Consider the following 19,373-nt stretch of genomic DNA (forward strand, 5'->3'; position numbering starts at 1 on the left):
CCACAGTGTACCCTGTCCTGGTGTGCAGGTAGCTTGCACTGATTCTGTGCTTCTCTTGCTAAGACATTGAAATTCTGCACAGTATTTGAGCTCTCAACTTCCCTTTTGCACTACATTTAACTCTTGAAACACTTGCAATGTCATTTATTAATAACTACTTGAAAGTCATATTTAATGACTTAGTCAGGGTCCATGTCCCATTGGGCAAAGCACCTTACAACAGGACACAAACTTATTCCAGTGGCCTAAAAGGACAAAACAAGCAGACACCTATTGTCCCTTCTTTTGAGAAATTATGCCCTTTTATCAAGATGTCCCCAAAAGTTTAATTTCCCAGAATGGAAACACAGAGCAAGCCCACTCCTGGAACACCTTGAATTCAGAGTTTCATCTTCAGTTTTTTTTCTATTTCTCCAATATCAGGAAGGGAAAGTCTCTCCTTGAACAATAGCTTATGCATTAACCACAAGGCAAACTCTACTTGGATCACAGTGTTTTTAGGCAGGCAACTGTTTTAAATGTAGTATTCAACTATCAAAAATAGGCAATATTTGAAGTGATATTTTATTGTGGATCACTAAAATAAAAGATAGTGAATAACTTTTTCTTCAAACTACTGTATGTAAGCTGTGACTATTATTAATTAAAAAATCAAGGAATTTAAGGAATTGCATTTTACTGTCTTATGACTGCAGTACAGGACTTTCATGTTATTCCTGACTGTAATTATCTGTTCTGCTAAAGAAAAGATATAATTGTAAAGCATTATGAACCTCTGACATAGCTGCTTACAATACTAATGATTAAATCTGTAGTCAATTTGCTATATAGAGTATGTCAGATCCCAAAGGACATTTTTCTTCCCATCTTCTTAAAAATACAAATTTAAAATGTGTCTTCTAAAAGTCTAACATTTATAAAAAGGAAAAGGCAAATGTTTCTAAAGTCTTCTAAACAGTATAACGGACTATTTAATATATGAATATTTATGGAGTGTTCTGCTTAAGGAGCAGCATTTCTGTAATTATAGACTTCGGCGCCCAACACCTTGAAAATGTCAAATATAATTAGGTGGTAGAATGTGTATTGTTTTAATTACAAAATGGAATAGGAATTTTCCTGTGCCTAATTAGAATAATAAAACCCCTAGCATTAATTCTTGACTAATCCTGACTAATAAGTCTTTATACTCTGACTTCTTTGGATGGATAATGGAGAAAGATCCCTGTTTAGCTTTTAATTTAGGCCTGTAAATTTAAAGTTTAACCCAAATGGTCAAACCCTGTCTGGCTTAGAGCCTTAAAGTCAGAAGGATAATCAGCATAGCTAATGAAAAAGTTTGATTTGTGGCATCTTTATTTTTTAAAAAGAGATTTTTTTTGTCTTTTCCCTCCTTGCTATTTTCTTAAACTGAAAATTAAAAGCCTTCATTAAACCACAGAACTTTGCTGTTAAGAATAATTAGTGTTATTAATATTTTAAAAGCTTTTACTGTATTGAGTGAGGAATAGTCCAAGCATCAGAAAAGATGTTCTCTGTTCCTAAGAGTTCAACAAGGATGCAAATACCCAGAGATGATGTAAGGAGAAAACTTCCTGTGTTACAAAGTGCAGGACAAACCAAAGCAGCATTCAGCAGCACAACTCCTCTGAACTGATGGGGCATGTAACAAACCTTTCTTGTGGCCAAGAGCCACAGGATAGCTATCACAATGATAGGTTGAACGAAGAGATGGCTGGGAGAGGAGTTCAGAGGTGGGGGATAACAGTTCTCCAGGCTGTTCTCTCTTCTGTGGGACATGCTGGGATTGCTCTGGGGGGTCATTTTGAGGTGCTTCTGGTTTACTTGTGAGGATTAAGATTAAGATTGTCCAGATGCACAGTGCAAACACAATTTGCTACAGGTCATATGATACAGCCTATGCATAGAAGACATGCTGGTCCTACCCAAAACTCAGAAGCTGGTTACTGCTTAACCTCTGGGCCCGAAATTGCTGGGGCAATTGTACCCCCAGGTACATGGAAATGCTTCTGTTAAAACTTGCATAAGATGTGTTTTCCATGACTTTGAATGTATGAAACAAGGAACCTGTAGAGCTGCAGCCCACTAAATACAGTATCAGCATTCCTACTAACAAGCTACAGGTTTTGTACTGAGTTTGCAAGGATTTGGGACTGAGGCTCATCAAACACACTTTGTCCTTAAATCTTAGAAATTGGACTAGGACTAGTTTGTTTTACTTTTGTATGTTTCTATGATACAACTCTGCATGATTTTCGTATTTATATCTAGGAGTAACAAGCAGTTATTTAGCATAAAATGAGCTGTAGTGTAGCACATCCCAAATCCTTTCTCAGGAGAGAAAGGATTAATGTTGGTGGGGATTCTTCCTCACTTTAGAAACTACTTTGGTTCATTTTTATGTTTGCTAATGCACTTTCATGCCTTCCTCTCCCTTGGTCTGTCTTTTCACATTACATTCCAATTTATTATATGTGGCATGGCTCACATATGTTGGATTCTTGGTTTTGATCTCTTTGTTACCCTTCAGTTTTGCCAGCTGCAGTTCTGCATTTCTTTATCTGACCACTGGGTCAGATGTTCATTACCTTGAGGTCTCCATTACCAGTACATGCCCCATCTTCTACCCTAGACCTACAACTCCACCACATTTCACTTTCTGTAATGCAGGAATACAGGTCCGGCGTTAACAGCAGCAGTCTTGCAAATGGGTCAGTGGAAGGTCAAGGCTTAGTAGGGAAGTCCTATTGGAGTGGATAGAACCTGGGAATCCTTGGCTTCTATAAATTCTCTAAAATTGTACACTGCTAGTTTTATATTTTACTCTCATATTCGTCAGCACTTAACTAAGCAAAAAGTCCCTATTTATCTTCAGGAAAATAACATCTTAAAATTCATGGGCTTTATGAGAATTCAGCTATGGAATGTCACGTATTCAGATGTCTGAACCTGTTTTGTAGGTTGCAGTTATGTGACTTTTGCTTTGCTAAATTGCTCTGTCTGGGTGTTCTCTCTTACCATGAACTCATACCCAGATCCCATGGCGATGTTGCCTGTATAAAAGGAAGGCAGAAAAGAGAGAAGCAGCATGGATGTAGCTTTTAGAGAAAGTCAAGACATGATTTGCCAGATGCAGACTAAAGATGGTATGACTAGCCCAGCTGTCGAAAGAAAGGGTTATGGAATGCCTGATAAACTGTGTGGTTATTTTGTATTTTGTAAATAATTTTTAGACTTGGATGGCCAGGAACTTCTCAGATTCTTAGGTTGCTCTACAACCCTTCCACAGCAAGCAACAGGCTCCTGAGTATGGGAACTGCCTCCTGATGTTTCTCTTGTTTTCTGGGAATTGGGATTCTTTGTAAGCAATCAAGTAAATAAATAGGATTGCCTCAAAGAGATAACTAATGAATGCCACTGGTTTCCCAGCATGAAAAAATATCAGCCAAGTCTTACAGAGAAGGATGGTCTAATTAAAAACTATGTTTAGTTCCCATGACAAGGCTGTGCATTGTGGAAGATTCTATTAAATTTATCATAAATGTCGATCCTTGTGCCAAGGAATTCATGGTCTAAATGACAAGGCAAACGGATGAGACAAGAAAGAGGGCTGTAGTGGCTTGGAGGAGACAAGGTGTTCCTTAGCCAAGTACTAACAGCAACTGCAGCTTTTAACTGCTCTGGCTGCTGTCCTGTGGTACTTTGCTGCAAGATTCACAATGGGCAGGAGGAGAGAATGGAAAGAGGATAGGTTTCTCATATCCTGACAGGGGTGAATACAGAGATCATTACTGTGATTGAACACCTTCCAGAACAGGTTAGTATTAAGAAATGGCATCAGCCAAATTCTGCCATTTTCTCATTTTTGAGAGCCCATGACTCTCTGAAGAGAGAGCACTAAGCATGGGATGCCTCTAGAGCAGGCTTGACAGAAAAGTGAGCTTTTTCGATTTATTTTTATGTTCTAAACTTATTTCTTAAATGTCTCAGGCTTATAAAAGAAGGCATTCCATCTTTTCAGAAATTTAAGGCTTCCATCTGTATAAAGGCTTTTTGCTTTTTTGACTGAACTTGAGTTTCTGCTGCTCCTTGTCCCTTTTCTGGATGCAAGTTTCATCTGGCTCAAAGCTAGAAGGAGCTAGTCTTTTCTCTAAACTACTTGTGCCTCACCATTGTCTAACTTTTGTGGAAATTGTGTACAGATACATGATGTAATGGTCTTTCTTCTCCTAGACTTAATGCTATTTGATTTAATTTCAACTTAAAGTTGAATTTCAAATCCGAGATGTCTTTGAAAGCTACTGTAATTACGATTTTGGAAAAGTAAGTTATTTCCAGCATTAGTTTTAGAATTTAACTTTATTGTTTTGTGACTGCCAATTACAGTCTAACTTTGAAAATACAACAGCTATCTTCATGCAACTTTTCAAATTATCCTTATCTTTTACCAGATCTTAATAGAAAGGTATCAGTATGTGTAAGATCTAAAACAGAGCCGATATATCAGTGATACAATTTCTATTTATTTCAGAAGTCTTAGTCATGGGGAATGCACAGTAACCCTAAAAGTGCTTTTTTCTTTTTTTCTAAATATATGTGAAGCAGCAATTATACAGGAAGAAACCAACAAAATAAAAATTGTTAAACAAAAATATTTTTGGGGAGGATGAATCTATAAATATTTTACATATTTTCTATTTTTTATATATATATATATATATATATATATATATATATATATATATATTCTATCAAATATATGTGTTTAAGGTAAATTTTCAGGCAGAAATTTAAACCACAAAACCACTAGTAATGTATTTCTTTTCAGTGTGACTTCAAACATAATTTATGACTCCTTATCTTAATTATTATTGTTTGATTACATCAATTAGAATTACGATAAATTAATAATTGATTGTTATAATCAATTATTAACTACATACAATGAGATTTAGGGTATTACATGTATTGTTGATTACAAAATTTATGCTTCTTCTGCAATGTCAGGGTAAATCAAGAACAGCAGTACTTCAACAAAAGGCAGCTGTTTTCAGGTCCGTGTCACCAAATTTCAGCTAGAAGTTTCTTCAAAAATCCCATATTTAAGGGACAAAGCTGCCAGTCCCTACACAATGCTACAATTTACTGTACTCTCTAAAGCATGCTGATTTCCATACATACAAAAAAAAAAATAATCCTGTAGCTGCCAGCCCTTCTCCAGTGGCTTCCTCCCATGCTGTTTAGCCACTTCTGAACTCCCTACAAACGGAACTTTTAAGTGACAGGATCATTAGACAAGATACCGTGTTTGTAGTAGCTCAGCTCCTGGGCATGTTAAGGTTCCACAATATGCTAGTTTTATTAACTTTGGCTCCAGAGTAATAGATTTTTAACAACTATTAAATAAATCACAGATGGTAGCATTATAAATTTTTGGAAGAGGTAGTGATTCGGAAAAATGTAGCTCCATTAATTTCTAACATATTCAGGCCTTATTTTACTGCTGGAAGTATTAGATCAAGAGGATGTTGCTGGACTGAAAAGGAAGCAGAGCCTTCTTTCACTGAGAACTACTCAAACTCTACACTTGCCAAGCACATAGCCAAAACCAGAAGGGACATCTAGCTTGTGACATTTGCATTTGTTTTCCAAAGACAGTCTCAGCACAGGTGTGGCACCTCCCTTTTCACTCCCCTTTTATGGTCATGTCCTGCTAAAAGCTGGTATTGTTTAGGCTGTACAGCTCTTCCATAAGCATAGAAGTGACAGAGAGGATGCAACATTGATGACTTGGCCAGTGAATTATACAGCTGCTCTGAATGCATAGCAGCCTCCTCAGGGCTCAGATGGCCCCCTAATATTTTGGGGATATTGGTCTGTAATGCAGCTTTATAAACACATCTGACATCTATCTTCTGAGAGTCAGCCACATGACTAGGTCAGCATAATGAGCAGAGAACTAAGTGTATTTCTCCTTCTCCTCCTCTCACACGTGGTTGACTCTTTTGAGAGAAGAAGACGTATTTGGAAAATATTATGCTTCTTTGACAGTAGCAAAGGGATAATTTCACCTTCTGCCATTGGGGATCTTTGTTAGGTGCAGCCCCCAGTTAATTTATGTATAACAGAAAACCAATCTAGAGAGGAATATGACTACACTGTGCCTCCAAGGCACAGCATTACAATTTAATTCTTACATTAGATCCAAACATCCTATTCTTAGGAAGAAAGATTTATTCCTACAGCCTATTCTCTCTCTTATTCTACTCACTGCACTCCACTGATTTTTTTAATGTCTTTTGCAGTCACACCTATACATGACTTGCAGGTCACTGTAATTTCAATGTTGTGGGTCATGCATGGCTGAACAGCTGAAAAACATTCCAGATGTGACTAAGAAGTGCTACTGAGTTTCAAGCTCAGCTCTCTCAGCGTATGCTAAAAACAAAAGGAAGTAAATCATCTATTACTGAGACTCAGTGGCCATTCTCTACATGCACTTATTTCAGTGGGGTCTCATGACCCCCTGAGTTCTGCAGCCTGGAGTTCTACAATGATAATAGATCTTTATGCTTTCTGCTGGTGAGAATTCCAACTCCTTTGGGGAACAAGGAAAGTAAGTGGTCTACTACCACCGGAAGAAGTGTTTCCAAACTGATTAAGGCCTGGCTGAGCTCTGGAAAATGTAAAATGTAGAAAAATAAGCTGTATCCATATGAATTCATAACAGAGAGTCTAGAAGACAAGGAAGAAAATTTAACTGCACAAGGGTCAGTATCTAAAATATCTCCAATTTTAGTCCCTGGAAGTCACACAACCAGCACATGAAGGCTGTGCTACAGCAACACAATTTAACTGGAGAATAAATGCATCGAGTTATGCAGATTGACAACACCTTGACCTTTTGCATTTCCACATATTAGGCACTGGATGAAGCAGTAATGCCACTGAAGTCAAATGCAAAATTTATGCAACTTCCATGAGAACAGGATTTAAACCAGGAGGTTTTGAAATGGGAGAGCATGAGTAAAGGCAGTCTATTTCCTTCACTGAGAGAAATCTGTCTGTTCTGACTCCAAAATATGACCACTCTGCTAGGAATGGAAACTACATAACTCTGGAAGTTTTTCAGATTGATATTAAAATTCAAGACATCAATTTTTTTCTCTAAGTGATTACAATAATGATATACTCTGGATATGCTGAAAACCAAGTCAGTTAACAAAACCCAAAACTTTTTCCAGGAATACTCATTTTCAGTATCTCCCAGAGGTAAGTAGATTTTTTACCATGAAAAGTAATTCCTACTAGGCCAGAGGGACTATGAATTTTCATGGAAAGCTTTGTCTTTCTCAGCTATGCAAATGAAATTCAGATAACCCATAGAACCCTAAAATGCCTTAAGCACAATTAGGAATAAAAGAGGCCTAACTGCCTGAAGGTGATGATTACCATGCCCTTCAGGTAAGTGTGCATAAGGCAATCTAAAATTATTCAGCTCTCAGGAGTGTGTGCTAATCAGAGGTTCTGCTAAGGAGAACTATTACCAGTCCTTTAAAATAACCTCTAAATCATTCCTAGGAGACATAGGATAAGTTATCAAACTACTTTATTTTATGAGTCATGAAACTTGAAAATATGTAATTGAAAATGTGTTGAGATTTACTTCATAATGTTTATTTGCCTCTAATACTTTTAGAGAATGACCTATCTACATTTTTCAGAAGCTGTCTCTTAATTTTCTTTCCATTTCCCTGTCTTTCAAAGCTCTAGCCTGACTCTTGTTTTGCTTTTCCCATGTAAATGAAGAGTAGCTCTAATGATGTTAAGATGAGCATGTTAGTTTTATGTTTTAACTCTTTTGTTGGAAACACCTGCCATTTTGAATTATCCATCAGTTCTTAGAATATGTCCTGAGTTGGATGGGATCCACAAGGACCAATGAAGTCCAATTCCGGGCCCTGCACAGGACCATCCCAAAGAGTCACACCATGTGCTTGACACCGTTGTCCAAACACTTCTTGAACTCCATCGGGCTTGGTGCTGTGACCGCTGTGCTGGGGAGCCTGTTCCAGTGCTCATCCACTCTCTGGATGAAGAATCTTTGTGTAATATCCAACCTAAACCTCCCTTGACACAACTTCCTGTCATTCCCTTGGGTCCTGTTGCTTGTCACCAAAGAGGAAAGATTGGTACCTGCCCTTCATCTTTTCCCTTGTGAGGAAGCTGTAGACAGCTGTGCGGTCTCATCTTAGTCTCCTTTTCTCCAGGGCAGCTGGCCTGCCCACATTCTATGTAATCATATTTTTATCTAAGCCTGATAGTCACTGCCACTAAACACATTTGTTTACTGGAGTTAATCTCATTCATAACACATTCTTATGGATCTTAACAGTTGAAACCCCTTAGTGTCAGAACTGTATTTGTGTGTTGCTGTTTCTACATGCCTGCATTATATTGGCTGTTACACGTATTATTTCATTCATTCCACTCTTTAAAATATATTTCATTTGTATAACATGAATACATCCCTTTCCTACCATGTTGAAAAAAATTTTAACTTTCAACTGAACATCTTTTTTTCCAAGTCTATGCTTTTGTCTAGCATTCAAGAGGAAAAAATACATTTTTAGAAATGTATTTTCTAAACAGGGTTTTCCCTAGGCCTAGACCTCCTAAACAGGTCTTGCTGGAAAGTGGATGTCAGCAAGCCCTACTTTTCTTGTTTGAAGGTGGAAACTTAATGGGCTATGGGGTTTTTTTTGTTGCAATTCAGAGTGGGAAAGCATTGTCTTCTTTGATCAGGAGAGGGAAAATAGAAGTGGATGAGTGCTAAAAGGAAAAAAAACATAAGAGAATTGACAGCGTTCAAAGGCAAGAGGTTGAAACCCTGTTTCTTACCATCCATTTATTAAAGTAAAAGTTTTAAAATTCAGAAAGCCTTATTTAGAGTAGGTAAGTTTTGGGCCTAAGTAGTTGGCCGTTGTTAGATTGCATTAGGACCTTCCTGCTTACAAAGGAAATCCTTATTACACGGTAATGCCCGTCAACCACAGTGGTTGACTCCACTATCCCTTACACTTGCAAACTTCTCATTGCAATTAAATGATCTCTGAATAAATCCCTCTTCATGGAGTACAACTTAATCTGGTTCTGTTTGAGCCAATCACAACAGAAGATTTTAAGTCATGTGCTTTCCCTGATGCTGCTGAAGTGCTGGCAATTTGCTGTGCTCCAAAGCTTTAGAAAGGCATTCTCGTTAGTCTGATGAGAATTGGTGCGCATGCGTGCAAATGCGGAGTGGGCGTTCACAGGGAACACAAGCTACATGCTCCCTTCAAGTATCACATGAATTGTTGTTACCCTTTCACCCAAGTGATTTGAGTCCCCAACTGAAAAGTGGGAAATAGTTTCAAATCCTTATGCTATGTAATGGGATAGGGCTGATAACTCACCAAAAAGTTTCCTAATCAACATTTAGGTTCAAGTGTATTGCAGTCAGTTTTTTCTCTTGATGTTGCTTTTACTTTTCAGTTCAAGAAGGGCTGTAAGTCTGCAGTCCAGTAATTAGAAATTACTCCTGGTGGGGAAAGGCTCACACAAGCTCTTGACTGCTCCTGTGACTGAATAACATAGAACTCTTAAAAGTTCATTAGCAGACTTTGCTGTTAATTGAAGGCTTTGACTCCCTCAGAGCAACTGAGTGTTGAAAATCTCTACTTGTTTTTAAATAAAGCTTGGAATGACTTGCTGAGGGACCTAACAGTCTAGACCTGAGTGGAGAACTTGCCTGCCTCATGTGGGAACTGTAAGCAGAGATCAGTGTAGGTTCCTCACTGCTCACATAATCCTTTACCTTATTCCTTGTAACAGCTGCAGGGAGCTTCTAGGAAAAGTGTATATATGCAATCAGTATTACATAAGGCAACTCTTAAGAGCAGCAGGCATGCAGTTTGTGCTGTTGCTCTGCATTTCATCCCATCTTGCTGCAGGCCAAAGCACAGCACAAGTTCTGTTGTATCTTGCAGGACCCCTACATCACTTCCAGCATTAGATACCTGCTCAGCAACCTCCCTTCTATCTGGATTCCCAAAGCAGCAAAGAGAGCACAGAGTGAAGAAGTCCCTTACCTTTTTCTTAGGGGCTTCTCCAAGCTTGACCTCTGCCTCCTGTGCAAAGCTAATATAAGATACATGCCACAGCAAGTGCCTTCCATCAAAGGGCTTTTTTTGAGCAGGCCTAATAACATTGATAGGATGAGCTTGATGCTTCCATATAACCAGTCTCTGTTAAGCTTTCCAGTTGGTGCAGCTTAGTGTTAGCTGCTGACCATATCCAGGTGCTTACAGAACAGAAACACCCCACTGTTAACTAAAATTCCTTCTGAACCCAACCCCCTTCTACCTTCTAGAGAACCTCCAAAGCCCTTCAAGTGCATCTGAGAGAAAATATATATTTTTTTATATTTCACCTTATGTTTATATTTTCATATTTTTATATATTAAGTATTATATCTATTTTATGCTTTTGAGTGCCAGGTATAGTTAACTTACACTGTATTTTGCCATCAAGTTCTTCATGTTATTTTCACAATCTGTTTCTTAACTAAGTCAGGTACCTCAAAGTGCCACAGGCTCTCTTGCCTGTGAATAGGGTCACATGAAACACTTCAGTCAAGCCATAAAACATTTGTACCTTCCTCTTTCTGCTGTGCCATTAAACAAATCCACATCACAACTGTTTCTTTAAGCTTAAACTGTGTCTACTCATGATCTTCCAGAAGTACCTAAGTGACTGTACTTTCCAGGGAGGCTAAGTGCCTCCAAGTGACACACCAAGCAGCCACTGTCTCTGCAACTCCACCTGCTACCAGCTGAGCAGCCATACCAGGTTTTGCTCTAGAAGATGTGCCGAGAACCTCATTCTGTTTTCCAAACAGACATTTTTGTCTCTGATAGAGGAAACACATACTTCAGGGGTCAGCAAAAATATATCAGTGATTACCTATTTGAGAACATGTCTATTTTTCTAAGCATTCCCTTATGAACGTGATTTTTATTCTATCAAAGCAATGCGAGTGGCGTTTGCCTGGAAGCCAGCCCTTCTTGAAACATGTCTTCCTCCCGAGATGTTCCTGTGCACATAGTCCGATTTATTTGAGGCACCCTTTCACGTTCTGAGTAATTCTTAGAAATAATTCCTGCTTCAAAAAGCTCGAAAGATGAGATTAGTGTATGCCTACTCCTTATAAGGGAGCTTCGATGCTGATTTCGGCGAGACAAAGCATCACGTAAGGGTTTTGCATCAGACGGTGCGGAAACAGCACCGGGGCGAGCTCGCTCCCCGCGGGCGCACCGCGTTCCCCGCGGATCGGCTCCGCGCCGCTCCCCGCGCCCGCCGCCGGCCCCCGGCCAGCCCGCTCGGCGTAGCGGCCACTCACCTCCACGAAGTAGAAGCAGGGCAGGAGGGTGACGCTGTCCTTGGTCACTTTGCCCTTCTGCCGCTCCTTCGCGGACATGCTGGCGGGGCTGCGGGCGGCGGCCCCGCGGCCAAGCGCTGCCCCGGCCGCTCGCAGCCGCCCGGCCGCCGCGGCTCTCCTCCGCCCGCCGCCGCCGCGCCGAGCGCTGCGCCGTGCGCGGGGCTGACGTCAGGAGCCTGCTCGGCGGCGGGCGGGGGTCCCGGCCAGCTTAACTCCTTCGCGCCGGGCCAGGCGGGGACGGCGGCCAGGGGAGCCCCGGGCCGTGCGCCCGCACGCGGGGATGCTCCGGCTGCGGCGGGAGACTTGTACGCACACGTACGGGTTTGGGAGACCTGAACAGGATCCCTGGGGCATCAGCGTGTTCGGGATGCTCCTTGAGGAGTCTGCGGCGTTTATCTTGTTTCTGGGAAATATTTGCTCTGAAACAGAGTAGTAGAACGTTCCAGGGAATAGCATTCCTATACAACCAATGTTGTTTTCTTGCAGGTGTACTCTTTTTGAAATCAAAATGTTAATGACACCTCACCTCAGTCTTACTGCCAGTCAGGGGGAGTAGTGTGACTGGGACTGAGCCAAACTGAGCTCTTCAACCCCATGTGCAATACTGAGGCACGTGATTTCTCTGATCTGTCAAGTATCTGGTGCAGTTCCTGCTTCAGTCTTGAAGAGAGCAGAATTAACCTGAGCAATTGTTTCCATGGTGCAATGTGCTAAGATCCTATTTGTGGATCGAAGTTTGCAGCCTTTTCTCAGGCAAGCTCCTGTTGATGTCAATGAGAGGTACCCTGGATAAGGCCTGCAGGAATTCTCAGTGAAAGAAAGCATTTTCATTCTTTGTGGCACATTAATAATGTCTGCAAAAGTTGTCTTGTGCCTATAAGCTTATTCTTGCATTGTGATGTTCAGCTTTAATGTACAAGGAGAGAAGTGTGACTCAGGCAGCCATTGTTTATTTGCTGTCTTTCTCCTTTTGGGGGAAAATGGGACATTACCTGCTGTTTTTGTTCGGATGGTTGCTAGTATTTTGGCTGCTATGGCAATGGAGGTGAAGATTCTTATCAGCCCTTTTTCTTTTCTAGCTGTTCTCTTTTCATTTATTTAGAGTGGATATGCCAATCCATGCTCTACACTGAGTAGACAAGCTTCATGAGAGGGTAAAATCAAAAATGTACTTCATGCCTGCAGGCAGGTGTAGAAGGTAAATCTGTAGTCTGACTCCAAATCATTGAAAAAGACTTTTCAGAGCTGCAACACACGTTGCCATACCAACACATATTCTTGTCTTAACCCTGTTAGGAAAGATTTACAGGGTTTCTGCTGACTCAGGGGTCAGGGCAATTGTTGGTAGCCTTGTAAAAGGCAGATCAGGGGCCTCCAGGTAGTGGAGGTAGCCAGGGGGTTACTGGGAACAGAGGAGCTGTGAGCAGAGGAGGTTTGTTTCTGTCTATCAGTGCTAAATTCCAGGAAATTACTCAGAGTGCTGTGGGGATGTCCAGTAGTGGTTCATACCCATCAGTACAAGTATAGCCTTTAAATAAAAGTAGTCACTTTTGTTAACTTTGCTGGTGGGTTATCCCAAGTAAAACAGCAAGAGTTGAGGAGCTGTTGTAAGATTTTGTTCTTGCCAAATATGTAAATATTATTGAGGAGAGTGGGTAATGAGTGATACCACTTAATTGCATTTACTGTCTCAGCCTTGATTGCTGTGAAATCATGAATCTGGCTTGAAAATAATCAGCACACTCTAATAAAAAATATTCAAGAGAATTTTTTCTGCCTGTTGCACACAAAATTGCTTCATTCTGGGAGAATCAGGGGGATGAGGTACTTCTCTGGTAAAATGAACCCACAAGGTCACATTATGATGTAACTTTAGAAACTGGAAAAACTCCTCCTATAAGTTATATTTTATCATTGGACTGCCTAAAGGCCTGTTAAGAGTGCATTTATGATAGGTACAGTGAAACAAAAGGTAGTAGCCAGCCTCTATTCTACATACTCACTATAAATATGTGTCTGATGAGAAGGATACCATGCAAGCTGTGTGACTGCTGTAAGGGCAGGAAGAGTTGTGCTAATTCTCTGTGGTTTATTCTGATAGAGCTAGGAGTGGGTTTATATATGAGTTAGCTAAAGTGTTTACTTTTTGTCAATGACAGACCTTGCCACAGAATCACAGAACATGTTGAGTTGGATGGTACCCACAAGGATCATCAAGACCAACTCCTGGCCCTGCAAGGACCATCTCCAAGAGTCACACCATGTGCCCAAGATCATTGTCCAAATGCTTCTTGAACTCTGTCAGGCTTGGTGCTGTGAGCAAAAGAACTGTTTGTCATCCCCAGCCTCACAAAGAGGCATGAGGCACTCCTGGAAACCTGTGACCTGAACAGCTATATCTGCTGTCAGCATGCTCTGGCATAGCTGGCTCGATGACTCTCACAGCTACATGGGATTCTAGTCAAACAGAGGAGGAGAAGGCTCATCAGTGCCTGCATCCCTGCATGGGACAGGTCTGCCTTGCACTAGCCTAAAGGTGACATTGATGGGCAAGCATGGACATGTCTAGGGTGCATTTCCCACCCTTCTCTCTGTGCTTTCATTTAGATCCTCACTTGAGACTCAGGTAGAACAACTGCTTTCTCAGGAATAAGTAACCAAGGTACAGCTAAGGTGCCACTTCACCATTTCAGCCTTGGTGTGCTGCCAGCAGTGGATTCCTAGCTGCCAGTAAGGTTGGCAATAAATTAGCTAATAAATTGATACTAAATTAAACTAATTTCCTTAAGTCTAGTCTGTTTTGCCCAATACAGTAACTAGTAGGTGATCTCTCCCTGTTTTTGTCTTGACTCATGAGCCTTTTGTTATATTTTCTGTCCCCTCTTAGGCTGAGGAGGGGAGTGATAGAGTGGCTTTTGTAGACACCTGGTGTTTGTCTAAGGGTAGTCCACCACAATGAGTGTCTCATCCATATGATCTCCTAAAGAAAAATGTGTTGGTGGTAACTAATTCAGAAACACCTTCTGTCCATTTAAATCATTATGGTCTTACAAGAAAGTGTGGTGATGTGTGGCTTATGAATGCTTCTATGTGCTGGATAGTCATATTTACAGGATCTGCACTTTTCCTGACAGCTTTTCTACCCACCTTCAAGCAAACTCAGAGAAGTGTCATGGAACACTTAGCATAAAGCATAAAATTGTTTGTTTATGCTTTGCTTCAGCAAAACCAATCAAGTTCATAAAAACATTTAAAGGAGTAGGGGAACTAAAAGATGAAATTCATAGATGTGGACTATAGGCCTCTTCTGACTCATCTAGAATGAGTTTTTAAGAGTGATTTATTTTTCCGTCAAGAAAAAGAAAACTTGGCAATCAGTAGGTGCCTCTGGTGACTGCAAGATGATTTTTAGTGCTCAGTTTGACCCAAGACCTTGTCCCCCTAAAGAAGCATTGTTGGTGAAACTTCTTTAGGTGATGAAAGCACCTCAGGTGAAGAAAGCACATCTTTGTGCTTCTCAGGCAGACAGTAGCTGCCATAGGTATTCGAAACCTGATTTGAAATTATTTTCCAGTACAATCTAGTGTGTTGGCAAAGTTGCACTGCATTAAATGTGACTGCAGGTCATTGTCTCTTTGTCCAGGTGCTCTCTTCCCTCTGCAGCCAAGTCTGCCTTTGCTCTCAGGCTTTGATAAGTGCTGGACACAGGCAATGGCTGTGGTTTCACTGCTTCCATGGCAACAGAAAGCATACTGCAGAAGCAGAGACCAGTATTATATCACTGAATAAACCCACTTGCAAAAGCAGTATGAAATAATATGACAAAGATTTAGAGGATCTGGTGAGTCTATGGCCGTGCAGATTACCTGGTTAGAGAGTGGCTCTGGAGGTTTGTAGGAAGCAGAAGTTTGGCCAGAGGCTACAGCAGCAGCTGCCGTTGCAGTTACCATTGCTTAGTAGCCTAAGGAAACCTGCTTTCTTCTGGTCACCACACAATTTCCCCACAGAAAAGCCACTTCTGGGGCTGTGTGCATGGATCAGGGTTAAATCATATTATATAGATAGATCTTTTTTTCTTTAGCTTGCCTGCTGAATGCAGAATAGATGATGTGAACTCAGCATATTAAAACAGTAATCCTCTCTTGAGAAAGGGTGGCATATGGGAGCTGGGCTTTGCTCTGTGGAACTGACAGATGTTTTTTGTTCTGCTTTGCTTGCCATATCAGAATTCAAAAACGCAGCAGTGTGTGTTTGTACATATATTCTTATTTCCCCCACCACACTCCCACTCCCTCAGGAAAATCTATTTGGGGAAATTCTTGTGTGTATTGAATTCACATGTTATTCCATAGGTAAATCTGCCCTGAGCAAGAGAGGGGATGTTGCTTGTTTTAGTCATTCATTTAAAAGATTGTTCTGGTCATAAGACAGATACATTTTTATGAATATTTGATGAACAGGCTTTCTAATCTTTGGTGCAACTACCTCAGTATAGTCTGTTATTTGGAGGAAAAATACTGCTGGCTCTCAGGACAAAGCTCATGTCAGACAACATGGCAGCATCTTTTCCAGCATCTAAACAAAATACCTTACATATGAACCTGATAAGTGCTATGAAAGGGAAAAATTATAGGCTATAGCGAAATTGGATAGCTGAATGGTATCAAGGGCATCCCCTTAATTATCATTAAAGCATTAGCTTTCTTCAAGTGCAGGATTTTTTTCCTTTCTTTTTCATGTTAGGGCAAAATTTTCCTCTTTGACCCATCTGTAGATCTCATGTTGGCAGCACATAGCACTCTTGGATAGATGGCATGTGACAGCACTGGGAGAGTCATAGTGGAACAAGTTCAAAACATACAAAAGAGATGCACAGTGCAGATGAGAGAGTTAAATTCTGCCTTGAAGTTGTCATTGCAACAAGCAATCGTTTCTCTGCTATGCCTAATAATCTCCTGTTGTTGTAAAGCTCTGTCTTCTAATGTCTTTTCCTTGGCTGCTAGATATAGGTCACAGCTTTAAAGTAGCAGATGACTCTGAATGATTCCTGGCTTTCCTGCTGCCTTTTACACTGTAGTGTTTGGTTTGAAAAATGAATTTTCCATGTTTTGCATGAGTCAAGCTAGGATGATTTTTCTGACTCTGTGGCTATAAATACTATTTATGAACACATCTACATAGTATTTTGCAGACTTACATGCCTGTGCTTTCTGGTCTTAGGCAAGTTATGGCTTGCAAGCCATGTGGCTGTAGAAGTGTAATGCTGGACTGTGGTTTGTATTAACTGCTTCCCCTTAAGTCAGATTTAGCAACAGGCTGAGTGGTTATGTGGCTTTTTAGTGAAGCTGCCTTGTGGCTGGCTGACGTCGAGTCTGTGCTCACTGTGGACTGTGCCCAGTGTGTGTTTATTTCTGTGCTGATAATGGTTGATTCTTGGTTACCTGCACACATCTGTATTTAAGATCTTAGTTACAGGCATGAAGGCTTGAAAATGTCAGAATGTGAAAATCCCAGCCCATTTCTGGGATATCAATGCCTCTTTAAAGCAACTTTGTGTAGATATCAATAAAAACCATATCTGGGTTATTGTGCAGTGACCTGTCACAAATCTTGTGCTTGAATCTAGGCAAGCAATCTTGCTTGAATCTAGGCAAGTTATCACCAGCTAATTAGATTTCAGCCATTTGGTGCATGAGCTCAGGCAGAGAGAGGTTGAGTAAGAAACTATAGTCATGCAATTAACAGTAGAACCCATTTGTGTAAATGGAAATGCTGGAGTCCCAGAATAAATTCTCTTTGCCCTACAGTCTCTATTGAATACCATGTCTGAAAAGGACTGGTACACTTGTCTGATATTTTCAGGACTACAATAGCCTGTTGATATTTGTTAGTCCATCTTCTAACTACTGCACATATCTGCTTCTCAACATAGTTTTACCACATCCAAGACTCTGATGTCATGTTTTTTCAGCTTAAATGAACACCTCCTCAAAATAGAGAATTTTTATGAAAAATGCATATTTCAAATTCCTTGAGGAAGGCAAACTGCATGCACGATGTTGAGAAGGAAAATTAGCAAGTGAATTGTAGGAACACAAGATAGTCTTATTCGTAGGAGGTAGCGGAAAAATATCTGAAGTACTAAAACTTGTATTTTTCAGAGTGTTCTTAGATGCTCCAAATTGAAAAGAGACAAAATCTTTTATTTTTACAATATTGAAGTCCAGTATTAACTTCCATATGAGTATATCAATTATTTTGAAAGTCTGTAATCCTAGTGCTATTCGTCGTCAAGGACACAAATGAGGTAGCCTCTCAACTGAAGAAAACTCCTGTCCCACACTATTAAATATCAATTTTCACTGTTAGTTAGTAAAACCGAGGCATAAAAGCCTACCCTATGTGTACATATGCACATAAATATTTTTTTTTTGTATTTATGAAGTCTTAAAGCAATGTGGCAATTGAGTGAAATCACATCAGCTTACAGGACTGCAATTCCACAATAACACTCAATATATATCAGCATTAATATTTGTACTCTAGAGCACCAGAAAACTCTGACTGAACTAACAGAAAGGAGAAAACCATGGAATACTTATTTCATTATTTGTATAACATTTTCCTTGAGAAAAATCAATATCATCAGGCAGCAGAAAAACTCATTGTCAGTCAATGTTGAATAAATGCAGAAACATCATGGTGCAGGAATCATTCTATTGGTAGAATAAAAGTGAATAAAAACCTGATCTATGAATAAGTTGAGTAGAAATACCTGGATTATAAAAAATAGTTGAATATTCCCAGCAACAGTGTTCTGTATAAAATTAGCACTTGGGCAAAAATAAAAGAGGTTATACAATGATTTTGTACTTTGGTTCTCTAGTGTGAGTGAAGAGCTGTCAGGTGGCTTTCAGCCCCTTTGTGATCATGCTTAGAAGGCTGTTAAAATCAACCATTGCTGAATTAAATATGGAAAAGTCTGTTAAGAATGGAAATGTAGATGTGAACAGTCAACAAACGCTCACCATAGAAGTATCTTGCTAAAGTTCAGAGTGCAAAGCCTGAACAGAGTTGTAATGGCAACTGTAATAATAATAAGACATCATGTAAGGGGGTAATTTTCCTGGTGCAGTTCTTCATCTCTCCTGACTGGAATATCTTAAACACTTTCAAGCCATTATGAGTTCTTGCTGAGTTTTAAGGATTGTAACTATTAGGTGTAACTTACAGAAAAAAAATTAAGATATATGGAAGATATAAGATGATTTTGCAACAGTGCAAGCAGAAGTGGATGCTTGAGCTGTGTGCAGGTCATGGCATAGTGTGACAGTAAGTTCTTGTTTTGTGTTGCTTCTCCAGTAAACACAAACAGTAGAATATAAAAGGAATGGGGAAAAACAGGGAACAAGACATATCTGATGGCTTAATGAATGCTTTTAGCTTCAAGTTCTTCCATTCAGCACCTGGCTTTCCCTGGGTGGTTGCTCCTGAATTTGACACATTTGACATTCTAGAAAGAAAATGGTATAAAATCTTGGGAAATTAGGGCTCAAAGTGTTACCTAATGTAATCCAAAGTAGCTTAAGTGTACTTTGACTTTTTTGCCTGAACAACAGCCTGTGGAAGCATTCAGGAACACCAAATATTATAGTAACCATAACTCCTGCAGTCCTCTGCATTGTGGACTGGCTGGTGGGGAATTCTCCTGCTGGCCTTATATTTCTGCAGTGTGTCCCTCAGCCTAGTGAAATGCTTCCAAAATGAGATCTGACATCTTTATGGCTTCTGAATTATCAGTGTAAGAACCCCCCAAATGAGGGACTAAGGCTTTGCTCATGTAACTTAGAGGAATTAGTTTTTACCATTGATT

At 40.1% G+C, this 19,373-nt stretch overlaps 1 protein-coding gene and 1 long non-coding RNA gene across 2 annotated transcripts in view; one reads left to right on the forward strand and one right to left on the reverse strand.

Annotated features, from left to right (window-relative positions):
- PLPPR4 (phospholipid phosphatase related 4) overlaps nt 1-11,858 on the reverse strand; it is a 32,086-nt gene extending 20,228 nt beyond the window's left edge. Inside the window, exon 1 of the mRNA XM_068199748.1 lies at nt 11,462-11,858. Coding sequence (XP_068055849.1) covers nt 11,462-11,539 — 78 coding nt within the window. The 5' untranslated portion in view covers nt 11,540-11,858. The remainder of the gene's footprint in view (nt 1-11,461) is intronic.
- A 3,164-nt stretch (nt 11,859-15,022) lies between these two features.
- LOC137478969 (uncharacterized) lies at nt 15,023-16,065 on the forward strand. The gene is made up of 2 exons (XR_011001911.1): nt 15,023-15,341; nt 15,961-16,065. It is a non-coding gene; the product is annotated as an uncharacterized lncRNA (long non-coding RNA).
- Nucleotides 16,066-19,373: the final 3,308 nt, after the last annotated feature.

This window comes from Anomalospiza imberbis, chromosome 9 (genome assembly GCF_031753505.1).
Source record: "Anomalospiza imberbis isolate Cuckoo-Finch-1a 21T00152 chromosome 9, ASM3175350v1, whole genome shotgun sequence".
Classification (NCBI taxonomy): domain Eukaryota; kingdom Metazoa; phylum Chordata; class Aves; order Passeriformes; family Viduidae; genus Anomalospiza; species Anomalospiza imberbis.